General features: G+C 40.7%; 1 protein-coding gene across 1 annotated transcript; it reads right to left on the reverse strand.

Moving 5' to 3' along the window:
* Positions 1 to 460: 460 nt before the first annotated feature.
* On the reverse strand, positions 461 to 11,349 carry rab4b (RAB4B, member RAS oncogene family). The gene is made up of 8 exons (XM_008425742.2): positions 11,167 to 11,349; positions 7,662 to 7,742; positions 6,808 to 6,922; positions 6,081 to 6,143; positions 4,928 to 5,082; positions 4,743 to 4,838; positions 4,454 to 4,629; positions 461 to 4,367 (listed from the first exon to the last, which is right to left on the reverse strand). The coding sequence occupies exons 1-7, from the start codon at positions 11,180 to 11,182 to the stop codon at positions 4,514 to 4,516; spliced, it is 642 nt and encodes a 213-aa protein (XP_008423964.1). The 5' UTR covers positions 11,183 to 11,349; the 3' UTR covers positions 461 to 4,367; positions 4,454 to 4,513.
* Between the last annotated feature and the right edge of the window lie 2,180 nt (positions 11,350 to 13,529).

The raw sequence follows: 13,529 nt of genomic DNA on the forward strand, positions 1-13,529 counted from the left end.
TGGCTAACATTTAGCACCATCTAGTGGCCAAACCTCACACGTAGTAAACCCCACTATTCGGTTATGAGGTCATCTTCACAGCAGGCGCGCGATCAATCAGTCAATGTGTCCACATCCACATCAGCAACATTACGCCCCTCTAGTAGCTACTCCATCGACCCGGGAGCATAAATTTACACAACTGGACGCAGATGGCACTTGCCATTTATCTCGCAAATACTTCCGATGTCCTAACCTCAACCTGACGGCCTTGGAAAGAAACAACTCGACCGAACAATGGCGGCGCGAGGAAATGAATCAAGTGCGCAGATTCCGACGTGAAATTTCAGGCCCCATCAAGCTAGCTGCCAATAAATCTGAATTGTAGTCGCTGCTCATAGGAAGCAGCAGGGAGGGTTGGTTTATACTCAATGACTCCTTTGGTGTTACCAAAGAAGAAGAAAACAAACACAGGGAACTGTTTAAATGAAAAACGAGCAGTTTACTGGGAATTGCATAATTAAAACAATGAGCAATACTCACCCTCAATAAGACAATTGACAATTCGTATTTACAACATAGGATATAATTAAAATGTACAGTAATATTTGGGCTGAATATATCACATCATTTACAAAACAACCGAGTCAGGATTGTGTTTCCCCAGTGATGAAGTCCAGACAAGTGAAGAAACGATGGATGCGGTGGTGTTATTCTGACTGCTGTTTAAACAAGTACACACATATTAATGCGCTTCAACTGCGAGTCAGCAGAACTGAAACATTTAAAGCAATGTGTATAAAACAGGACGAGTCAGTTGCTTTCTCACAAAGCGAGCAAGATGATTTCGCTCCACTACAGCACGGGTGACGACAGACAAGGAGACCAAAATTAGGAACCTCAGTTGTAATTCAATAAGAGCTGATAACATCTACATTAAAATCTTTATTAAAGTATATTTTTCAAGTAAAATAACATTTACATTTCTATAGTTACAGCATATTCAGAAAACAAAATTGTAAAAGTAAAAGTGCACTTTCAGATATGACAGACTCACACAATGTAAAGCAAGACATTTTCACCACTCTTGATACCCTAAAAACCCAGAAAGTCGCCCCCCTTCCCCCCCAGAGTTTCCCCTTCAGTGTGCCAACTCACTCGGGTTAAAATATCCACCGTGAGTCTGGAGGGACAAAACTTCATAATTCAGGGTAAAGACAAACGTTTAGCTGGCTGCTTTCATCAACCATTGGATGGGCGATTCACACAAGCAGTGCCTGTCTCTTTAGCAGAAAGGTGGCGGGGGGGGGGGGTTGGAAAGGTACTGAGGTGGAACCCGATTCCCCACCCAGCATCACCAGAATGTCTGCCTCAGTGGTCCGAAGACAGAGGAAACACACTTTCAGTGGAAATTCTGCTTCCATTTCCCCCCCACCAAAGTAATTTATAACCTGAGTTGCTCACTAAAACAAACTAGAATAGATTTTTTTTTTTAAGTTGAAATATCGAGTCATAGTATCAAGAATAAATTTGAAATTTTCACAGAGTGTCAAAATCTTATTTCATATTTGAAAAATTCAGAGTGGAAAGAACAACAGGCAAAACCCCAAACTGCTGTGTTGTATTAAAGCAGCTCTTTTTTTTTACAACTGTTGTGGGTCTTTGTTTGGTTTAACAATTACAGTCTCAACGTTTTCCTCATCTATACAATTTATTCTTTGAAAATATACCCCCCCTCCCGCTACATTTCACCTCAATTTTTGATAGTTCCAATTTTTCTTTGACATTCTCTTTCTTTCTGAAAATGTTTTCTGACTTTTTCCCACAACAATTTGAAAAGGTAATCCATCTTTTCTCAACAGGTCACATTTTCTTGAAAGTTTACATTCCAACTCTCTAATGTTCTAATCTTACCAAAATGTTTCTTTTTCAATATTTTGACACTCCTACCAACCCCTTCGACTTTATTCTTGACATTTCAACTTTATTCTCAAATGGGAATTCAGAAAAATACATAAAAAAAAAAAAAAAACTTTTTTTTTTCTCCAAATGACCCTAATACTTCTTTATAGTTTGTGTGCTTAAGCAGTTACTTTTAAGGCTGCAAACAGATTTCTGAATCATCACTTCCCCACACAACCACACATGAATAATTGACCGCGAAGCTCGATGACGAGTCTGAGGGAGCGTGAAAGCTTCCAACAAGCAGGAAGCTGCGCTCGCCGTCAGATTCCTGATCCAGCATTAGCGTGGATCATTGGGAGCTCGTGAAGAAAAAAGCCCAGGAAGAGGAGGACAACACTGGTTTTAAATAGAAAGGCAAACGACTCCAAATCTGTCAGTAAATTAGAACTAGACATCACAGAGGTCTTACCGCCTTAACTTTTTAATATGGCTCAATATTTACATGTTTGGAATCTTTGGAAATCAAATTTCCTCTTTGTTGCACTTTGAGGCGGACGGGAGTGAAACGCTGGAGTAAAACACAGTTTAGGTCAGATGTTTAAATGAATAGTCGCCTTTTAATTTGGGCTGAAATTAGTTATTTTCAGTGTTCTTTGGAGTATAAAATGATTATAGAACATACAGCTTGAATGGCTTCGGAAACAACACCTGTGAAGATGTAAAATTGTAAATACAAGTGTGCATATATTTATTGAGTTGCAGAGGAACCGCACTTTTTTTTTTAGCCATTAAGAAACTTCTACAATAATTCTGATTGGATACTGGGCCAGCTTATTAAATACATTTTGAATAGGTTTACCCAAACTATCAGCTTCAATGAAAGGAAATTGGTTAGGCTGGTCAAGGATAACCCAGGAACTTGAAAAGCTCAGAGAGATGCTGGGACACCGGTGTCAAACAAACAAACACTTGCTCCACTGTCACGACCTTTAACCTCGACGGAAATGTGAACACAAGGAGAGAAGAGTCAAAGATTTAACTGTGGAGGAGGAGCATGTTTAGAGGAGACACGGTGAGGCTTAAAAGCCTAAGAACACAGAACAGACTGTCGAGCACGGTGGTGGCAGCATTATGCTGATGTCTGTTTCATTGCCGTTTATCCTGGTGCTGCTTAAAATGGGTACAGAAAAAGAAGACGGCTGACTAGCTACAAATTCTTCAGCTTCGTCTCAGATCAACAGTAGGTTCAAACTTGGACACAATTGAGTGTTTTAAAACAGGACAGCGATTCAAAACACAGATAAAAACTGGTTCTGGAGCTGATAAAGCGGGCCGACATCAAGCTTCTGGAATCTGGGATGGATCTGATCTGAACCCTACTGAAGATCTGAAAACTCTTGCTCAAAAAGTCTGAGCCGTCCCGAAACAAATTTGAGAAGACTGGCAAAAACGTCCAGGCAGAATTATTGTCTTTATGGCTTCAAAACTTGTAGTTTCTCTACATCACCCAAAGACAAATGTATACAAATATTATTTGAGGGTTTATATGTAATTTTGACGCTGTGTGTGGACTACAAAAAAAAAAGCCGCAATCAATTCACATTGGTGCTCCCAATTCTTGCTTCTAAAACTCATTGCAACTCTATGGTGTATAATCACTGCAGAAAAAAAATAAAGTAAAAAAAATAAGAAAGAACAGGATCAATGTTGTGTATGAAAGGATGCAAACCTCTGACCAAAACTGTGGATTTAAAGTATGGAGCATAACCTAAAAGCCATCGCTCTACGTCATTACGGTGCATTTGCAATACAAAAACCAAGCATTTTCCACTGAAACACTCAATGATTGAACACTCTGGGTCTGACTGAGCTCCTCCGGAACCCCTCTACTCTTCAATTTTCTGATCAAATGAGAAGCATCATAAGATGACAAACCACAGTCCGACAGAAACCTGAATACGACATTTTTAAGCCAAACTATGGAGGAAGATGAGATCTGTTGAGAGTACACATTTAGACCGTTTATCACAGAGTCACTATCGGTTATGATTTGCTTCGATTAACTAATCGGCCGGAGGCCGAGTGATGAAAACGCTCGAAGGAGCTTCACAATCATTTACAGTCAATGAAGTGCAAATGCAGGAAAACATCTTAGGGCGGCTTAAAACCAGTGTGGGAAAGCGAAGACGTAAAAACGACAGGAGAGAAGCTCAAAACAAACGACCCTTGACTTGTCCTCCTCTGGCATTTGATGACGGAGTGCCTTCTTTGTGATCGCACCGACTTCGCACCGAGAGGGAGGGAGGGGGGTTAAGCTGTCCAGATGCAGGATAAAAACCTGAACCACTCAGGTAAGGAGGCTTACCAGAGGTTGGAGGTCAGGGGTCATCAAAGTAATGCCCCCCGGCCCACCAACATTGATCCAGGTGGTCTAAAGTGTATGAGACAGCAGTCGCACACACCCAAAAACACCTGGAGATGAGCTGCAGAAGAAACGGACGTCGTCTCATCAGTTTCAGGGAATTGTACGGTGACGTGATCCAGCCTTGGCTCATGTCTCGCTACCTACCTGTAGGGGGCGGTCTCTCCGTATGGGCCAGCGGGATCAAGTAAGGACGGAATCCGACCCCTAGCAGTTACACTGCTGCTTGTTTTGCGTCGTCGTGCCTCTTGGCTGCCGCAGCTGCCTCAGTGAGGCGTCTCCATATTGGATTCCTGAGCCCATCCTCTCAGGGTCCAACTCCCCTTTAGGAAAAAAGGAACCAAAAGGAAAGAAAATGTCACCATAAAAAAATAAATTAAACATATCCAAACACTGGCAGAGGTCCCCATCTTTACCAAACCAATTAAAAGTGTACCTGAATCTATCTTGTTGAGGATGGTGCGAGCGCATTTCAAGAATCCCTCCTCGACGTTTTCACCTGTCAGAGCGCTGGTCTCCAGAAACATTAGTTCTGCGTACGAGACAAAAACGTGCGGGTAGAATTTCACGAGACGAACACGGCAGCGAAATGTTTTGCGAGATAAACCCAACCCTAGTTACCGTTCTCCTGAGCAAACCGAGAGGCTTCCAGGAACGTCACTTCTCTCTCCGCGTCCAGGTCTTTCTTATTTCCGCACAGGATGATGACGATGTTGGGGCTCGCTAGTGTCCGTGCATCCGTCAGCCAGTTGGTCAGCGCGTTGTACGTTTCACGGCTGTAACGCAACAAGTCGAATGCAGTTTCATTGCAGAGTATGAAACGAACAAAGGGTATTTTTTCCACATTTCGTTCGATTAAAAGTACAAACTTGCATTTTATTATTTTTAACTTGACAATGACTATATGAGTGGGAAGAAACGGCATCATGAAGACCAAGAAACAAAGCAGGCAGGACAGAGGGAACGTTAGCAAAGTAAGGTTACAAAACAAGATCCTGGAGCGGCCCAACTGCAAACCTTTAAGATCTAAGCCTTTTCCCCGTGTTGACGTGTCGGTAATTAACACATACATACGTAGCCGTACGTGACACACATAATATTGCTCAACAACAGCCGGTTGCGTGCCTTGGTGTCTATGGCAACATGAGGTCAGTGAGGTAAAACAGGGTGTAGGCCTGTATATTAATGTTTAACAGCTGTTTTCACCGACAAGCACGGGCTGATGTAACTCCCTTGTCCGCACGGCGATGAAATGAGGCGACTCGACCTCAATCTGCTTCCCATGGTCGTTCTCCTTCCCTTAATCCAAGAATGCCGCCTGCTTCCCTGCTGCCCACAGATGAGACCTCCCTTTGGTGACAGAAACTCCAAACTGGATCGCATTCCTACTCTGCCTCGTTCCGCTCCCTCAATTTCACAAAACTTTTACTCTTCGTCTTCATGCCTCGCCGCATCTACTTAAGTCATTTTCGACTATGGAGACTCTATAATAGTTATGACTCATATTTTATAAAAACAGACAGAGAGGAGATCAATCTAAAGTGAGTAGAGCAGAAAACTATTTGCAGTTGGTCTTCACACATCAGTACGTTTCAATTTTGAGTCCAGCCAGATGCAACTGCAACAGATCAAAATGATTTGGTTTTGGATGGCTACCATCAAGGAGTTGTCTTTTTTCTGTTTTTTAAATAAACACAGATCATTTTAAGTATAAGAGGACATAAAAAAAAAATAAAAAAAAACAGGAAGTGAGGTTAACGAGTGCAATGATTACCTGGTGATGTCATACACCAAGAGGGCTCCAGCTGCTCCTCTGTAGTAGCTGCGTGTCACAGAACTGTGAAAAGACGCAACGTAAGACAAAAACGCTCTCTTCCCGTAAATACTCGACTTCAATACACTAAAATAATTTCAGAGAGCAAACGGACTGTCACAGCAGGCAATAATTCAATTAGTCGCACGACGAATTAAAATTAGCTTAATAATTTCCATTTGAACAATTGTCAAAGAGATGGTCCACTGTAATATCATTGAAAAACTGACATTTTGAAAAATGCTGCAAACATTTGACATCCAGAATGATGTGGTTTTTATTATTATTATTTTTTATTTTTTTTACAAAAGTCCTACCTGACACTTTTGCCTGTGTACGCTGACAGATAAATACTTTTTGAAACTAAATTTTGGTTACAGATCCTTCGTAAGCCATTTCTGTTTGTTTATTTTGGATTTTTAAATGTCAAACGTCCTAAATATTCTTTAGAAATGAAATACTTTGTACTTACATTAATATGCCATTACTATTATACTATTTGAAAATGGTCTCAAAGTGACAATATTATTGTTTATCGCAATAACTTCGGGGACAATTTATCTTCCAGCAAAACCTGCTATTGTGACAAGCCTAACTGTCACGCTGCTGCGTGTGGGGCTCAGTGAAAACCCCTCCATCTCGCTCACAGACTGCCGAAACCTCGGCAGGAAAATTCACTAGGCGTTACCGGAATCGCTCCTGTCCGGCAGTGTCCCAGATCTGCAGTTTGACCGTCTTCCCGCCGACATTCACCACCCTGGAACCGAACTCCACGCCGATGGTGTGGTTGGAGTCCTGTTTGACTGCACAGGAGAGATGGGATGGATTAAAAACAAAGAAATGTCGTATTTATGCAGTTTAGACTGCAGTAAAGAAAGGCACAGCTTTATAGGTGTTCCCACAATTTTAACCCTGATGTCATCTGCCGTTATTGTTTTGTGCGCTTGAAACTTTTGGCTCGGCAAACTTTGTTGATCCAAAAGTGTTAAAAAAAATCTTTAAGTGGGAAAATACTTGTTCAGACTACTGCATCTCTCCTGATCTCCTTAAGAAAAACCGAAACATTCACTAAACTAGAGATTCATGTGAAAACTTGAAACATTTACAATGTAAAGTTTTATTTAAGCGAGATCCTTGGTGCTGACTGTACTGCTTGCATTATCTTGACAGTTTTATAGTCCAACAGTTTAAATACTGTTTTACAAAACGTCCCTTTCATTCTGAATGACAGGTTTATTATATACACTTGAACAACGTTGACTTTTATGAAAATATAATGTTCTGTTCTGTCAAAACAATCAGAGTGCTTTCAAAAAGTGTAATTTTCATCAAATACTCTAAAATCAAAATGTAGAAAACTGTCTAGTTTAAAGCTGCGGAGTACAATATGTGCAGTATAGTTATCAATACCCTGCACTGAATGTCAGAAAACAGGACTGGCGTACACTTTGTCATGGTTTCATTCTTCAGTGAGTCAATGAATCTTTTCTTTTTCTTTCTTCTCAGAAGGAGGACGGCCGACCTCTTTTCACTGAGACTTACACTTGTTCTCGATGAACTGGTGGAGGAGGCAGGATTTCCCCGCACCGGCACTGCCGATCACTAGGAACTTGAACAGGAAGTCTGCAAAAAAGACGAGAGGAGGCAGAGCTCAATCATCGACGTCGGCAGCAGATCGGCTGTCGGCTCTTTGCGCCAGAGACGAGCCTCGGATAAACTCCTAATCCTGTTAAAGCCATAACTTTCACTGCACCCGCCAACCTCCAATCGCCCCGCTAATCGGAAAACCTTGCATGTAAATCTCTCAGGCTGTACAGGCTACGGTTGTTTGTCGGAGGTTGAAAATGGTTTTAGTGAAGCAAACTTTTCATGTCTCACGGTGAACAAAAAAAAAAAACAAACAAACTTTGACATAGACAAAAACTTTAAAGATATTGATCGGAGGAATTGTACGCGGCCACTGATGACGCAAAAGAGAAAAATAATAAATGGCTTCCAAAATGTTTAGCTGATTAAAACCTGAACCGCTGAGTCAATATTTTGTTGAATCACCTTTCACTGAAAGTCTGTCAAGGTTTCAATTTAACTCTCAATGCCATATCAAAGTTAGCAATGATACAATCGGAATGGATTACTTGGTTTGTATGTGATTTTGTGTAAATAGTCGAGTTTTCACAGTTACCATAGCAATAACATATTTAGCCAGTCGGATGGTCTAACCGCCCTAGATGCCCACTTCTGATTAATAAGTTTTATATATGAGATGGCTATGGTCACTAAAACTGTATTAATGAAAAAGAAAATTACTGTTAACAAAATCCGTCCTTGGAATATTCAATAATTGCATTATGAGCACTTCTCCTAATACTGGTTAGTCCTGAAATTTTCTCCCACTTTCTTTGTAAAATATTTCAGACTCATTCGCCTGGATGAAGTGTGTCAGAGAACAGCCTTTTTCAAAATCTTGCCACAAATTTTCAGTTGACTTTGGGCCTGGACTTTGACTGGGCCATACCAACACCCGAAAAAGCTTTGAATTAAACCACTTAATTGTAGCTTGTCATCATGTCAGAGTTTCTGCTCGCTGGAAAGATGACCCCGCCAAACCCAGTTTCAATGATTTTGCTCAGGCTACCCAGCTCCTGTGAGCTGTTCACCAGTATAATGCAGACTCTGTCTTTCTGCGAGATTTTCTTATTGTGAGGTTTTGTAGCCACCTTCACCAGCTTAGTTTATGTTGGTGCATCATTGTTGAGGCGGGCGTTTCCAATAACAACACCAGCTAGAGGTCAGATTTATTCCACCTGATTAGCAGCGGTGAATGCATTGAAGTGTTTTGCTGCGAAACACACAGTTTCCATAAGATAAAAACTGACTCAAAAGGCAACATTTCCATTCTAATAGCTTGCCACAGCTTTTCAGACATCATAACTTATACCTTGCCTCATAAGAACTGCAAATAGCCATCGAATTGTCAAAGTGACTGTGGAAGTTGTACATGAAATGCTTTCAATTAGAGAGAGATGAATAAAATTTGGCATCTGGACGCATGTTGCCTAAATTAAGCAATAAGTAGTGCAAAAACTAAGAACATGCACACAATTTTTTGACATCTTTGCTATATTTTGGATTTCAGAACCATTTTGTATAGCTTAAGCAAAAACTGATTTGTTAACATTGCTGCTTAAAAAAAAGGCACCAAGCAGGTATTTCCAGGGTTCCAACAAAAGTCTTTGCTAAAATGCCAGGCTATATCCAGACTCAAATTTTAGGAACTTATAGTCAGAGGCAAAAGTACGGCAAGAGATGAGGAAATGATAGGAATGAAGGAATAGGGATGGGCATTTATCGTGTCTTGCATCATGCATCGTTTCTTAAAGGAATTTTCATTTATCACTGTCACAATAAAGTCCAATTAATGATGTTTGAAATGCATATCAATAAATCAAAAAACATGACTAAATTCAGTTACCATATGCAGTTTAGTGATACAAATCACACTTGTTTATGTGATTTGTGTCCTTAAGAGCAGTATTCCAAATGGACATGGTTTTCAAAAGTAGCATCTGTGTTTGTGGGACTATGACTGCTCTGTCATGCAGTCAGAGCCAAACAGTTACCTAAAATATAAGTAATAAATAGTTCCTATTGTCATTTTTATTGTTATCACAATAGTACTGCAAAAATACTGTGATAAAACTTTAAGTCCATATTGCCCTCCTCTAGGCACAAAGGACAAATACACGAATGACTGGTGGGTCAGACGGTTGAATGGACAAACAGCCTGGATGAGTGAATAAATCATTAAATGAATGGTGAGTGGATGAATGAGCATGACAGATGGACAAGTAAATGGATAGATTTATTTTTTTGGCCATTCTCATCCAGATTCGCAACATCAGAAGGAACTCGGATTTCACCATATACGTCTCTCATTCTGTAATTTTAAACACGTTCCACAAACAACTACATTGCAATAACATGCAAACATGAATTAAATAGTCCATAAATTCCAGCTCTAACCAATTAACATGCAACTACTGCTTCATGATGCTGTCGCCATTTGCAGAACCGATCCTTCAGTGAAGACGGTGCAGCGAGACTGAGGCAGAAATCGATGAAAGGCTATTATAGCTACCATTAGTGCTGGCACTTTTCCTCATATACACAACCCCCATGGATAAAGTTTCATACAAGAAGTGAGGCGGCGAGGGGAATTCAAGTAGACACAGACGGCGAGAGTGTGACTGGGAGTGCAACAGGAGAGGGTGATGATGGTGTGGCATTTCAAAACATTTGTGATGCGAGAGTCGGTGTGCTTTTGGAGCTTGCATCAGACAGAGTCGAAGGTAAACAAGAATCTGACAAATATTAGCACAAGTAAAAGAAATTGAAACGGTAGCGGTTGGGTTTTTACGCATCTCCCGCTTTATGAAAAGGAGAAGTTTGCAGTTGCTTTGATTCAGGATGGGGAACTGATGCACGACACATTTAAGCCGCTGCAGATCTACAGGTAACTGCGGCACAATGAACCGTAGCTCCGCGGAGCTTCCTCTTTCTCGGCCTCGGACTAAAGGCTACTTCTTATTAAACCACCACCACTCAAAAATGCGGGGAGGTCATTGCAGCCAACGTGGATCCCTCTGGCTTAAAATTCAGTCAATCAGATTATCGGATTTTCTGCAAGAACCATCTTTGTGGCCCGACAAAGAGCTGTTGCATTTCGTCAGAAGTTTGGTCAACTTTCACTTACAACGTCTCTCCATCTGTTTGCTCACGTTACACCGACTGCTTAACGGGGAAACATAATCCTCCATTGCAGGACTAGACTGTTAGCTAACAGACGCAGGTGTCTCAAAGTAATTCAATTAAATGGTAGCTATAAGTTTAAAATGCTCATTATAAGCGCAATGAAGCATCTCATCGGCTATATTTACACCAAGCTAGCTAGCGGCGTTGCTAAGAGTCAAGCTGTCACATAGGAGTACAGGACAGAGCCATGAACGTTTAACAACTACATTTACACACCAACCCTCCACAAACCTACCGTATGTCTCAGACATCTTGACCCTCGCTGTGTCAAGGACCCTTTCACGGTTCTTTTTGGTGCAGTTACAGTTGTGTGACCGCTGGGTTCACACGTCTTCGGGGGTGTTTATCTACGATGCTAGAGGTTTCCTTGATCCCCTTCTTGGCTTCTTCTGTTCCGACCACAACCAAACACTGCAGTTTACGTGTTTACGTCATCGGCGTTCCAGTTGTGTGGCGTTCAAATTTCCGCGGAAATGTCGGAGTCGAGTTTCACAAGCTTTGTTAAAAGCAAAGTTTCATAAGTTTAATTTATCCTTTGACGTCCTATCTGTTGGGTGAACTAAAACGCATTCAGTCATTTCTAAATCAGATGAGACACATACAAAATTGATTTCAAAATTATTATTTTTTTAATTTTAATTGCACTTAAAAAAGGTTAAATTAGAAATTAGAACAGATCCCTTAAATGCGACATTAGATGACAGTCACTATCTTTCCAGATTTTTCCATTGTTATTAAAAACCTATTTAACCTTCGGTTGGTAGGGAAACGAATGGGTTGTGGTATTTTACAAGTTAACTTACAACATAAACCAACAATAACTACTTTTTTTTGTGGCAATTTTGTAATTGAAACACAAAAGGAACATGTTCAACAACAAAGGTTGTACACTACCTTGTGTGACCAAGACTATAAATGGATTGCAATATGATTAAGCAGCATCAAAAAACATACTCTCTTTTTTTGATATTCTGCTAAAGGATATGACTTATTTGTACAAACACGAAGGCCAAGGCCCACTAGGACATAGCTCTTGTTTGCTTATCATAGAACCAGCCTTTAGAAACACCCCAGACACTCCATGCTCCCTGAGCAATCTTGCATATAAAGTAAAATCACAAACAAAATGGCCAAATATGCAACAACAGCAATTTTAAATGCAGCATGTAAAAGTAAAACACAAACTTGTTTAGGAGTCGTTTTGTTCCCTTGCTTGCCTGTCTGGTATTTCTCAGTATTTTATGAAAAAGTACCATAAAATACTATACTATGAAATACATATCTAAGCACAAGTCAAGTGCTTAGATATGCACTTCTGTGAGTGCGTATTTTCTGCCACTAGGTGGCAGAAAAACCTAATGAAACATCCAGTTTTCTTGAGACAGCAAAAAGTAGATTAACCTAGTTTGATGAGCATGACAACAGTCCAGAGCTTTTCATATAATGTCGCAAGAAAATATTACCATTAAACAGCATTTTGTGTCAATTTTAAAATGTATTTAAATTAGTCTCTTTTAGAAACTTTTTTTTCCCCGTTTGCTCTACTTGACCTAATTTCCATTTGTTGGCCCCAAAACAAGTACATAAATACATCAGGATCCTCCTGTGCTACAGAGAGGCATGCAGAACTGTGGTGTCCTTGGCCGAATATTTTTTTTTTGTTTATGTTAGGAGCGAATTATAACTGTGTACTTCCCCCCCTCCTGTATCCATTCATCACCTCTTCATGCCTGCTTCCATACACACAAACAGAAAAAAAAGAGCCCAGAGATTGGAGTGCCGGGCAGCCTAAGGGCAACAGGTGATAAATTACAGAGCCTCCCTTTCTGCTGCTATCCCTCAGAGTTCCTCCCTGCCTTTGTTCTGCTTTGGCAGACCCACTCATCCTCCCTGGACTTGTTAAAAGCTCTTTTCGCAAAGATTAAAGACAGAAGGAAACACAAGGCTCAGCGTCGTGTGGGGGCACGGATGTTTTTCTAAGGTGGGCTACAAGAAAGGCTGCCCACAAAGGTGTGCGACAAGGAGGGGGTTTTGCTTCCGCTAGGTGCTTTCCTTTGTTTCTTGATGCTCGTTCTGTTTTTGTTTCTCTTGTTTCTGTCTTGTCGTCTTGCATCAGCGCAGATATTTGTTTGACTGGTGTGGCAAACAAGGCATTTGTGTGCATCTGTGGGAGCTGTCTGTTGACTCATCAACAGTTCAGATTAACAGATGAAAGCCAAACACCAGAAACGAGTTAAGAAAAAAAACAAAAGAAGTTATATAGGAGCCGAAATCGAAACATGTCATGCATCGAAGCACAGAACAACTTTTGTACATGATCACAACACATGAGCACACCAGGGAAACCCCACATAAAACAGTTTTCAGTGTTTACAGCAAACACAGTCTCTCTCTGGAGAGCATAATTTGAGTGAATCACCTCTTTAAACAGGTGAGCTGTGTTTGCTGGAGGACACGAATGTAGAAATAAAGGTGTTTGTCACGCTGTGACTCACGGTCTATACAATAACATAAGGCGATTGTTGAAGACCCGCTGTTTTATGTAGAGGGAACAAAGGTGCGATGGCTGTGAAGTAAGGCCAATTAAGATGCAACATG

This window comes from Poecilia reticulata, linkage group LG13 (assembly GCF_000633615.1).
Source record: "Poecilia reticulata strain Guanapo linkage group LG13, Guppy_female_1.0+MT, whole genome shotgun sequence".
Classification (NCBI taxonomy): Eukaryota; Metazoa; Chordata; class Actinopteri; order Cyprinodontiformes; family Poeciliidae; genus Poecilia; species Poecilia reticulata.

Coding starts and splice junctions, on each gene's coding strand:
- rab4b (XM_008425742.2), bottom strand. Junction 4,839..4,927: donor TCGGTTTGCTCAGGAGAACG/GTAACTAGGGTT, acceptor TCTCGTACGCAG/AACTAATGTTTCTGGAGACC. Junction 4,630..4,742: donor CCTCAACAAGATAGATTCAG/GTACACTTTTAA, acceptor TTTTTCCTAAAG/GGGAGTTGGACCCTGAGAGG.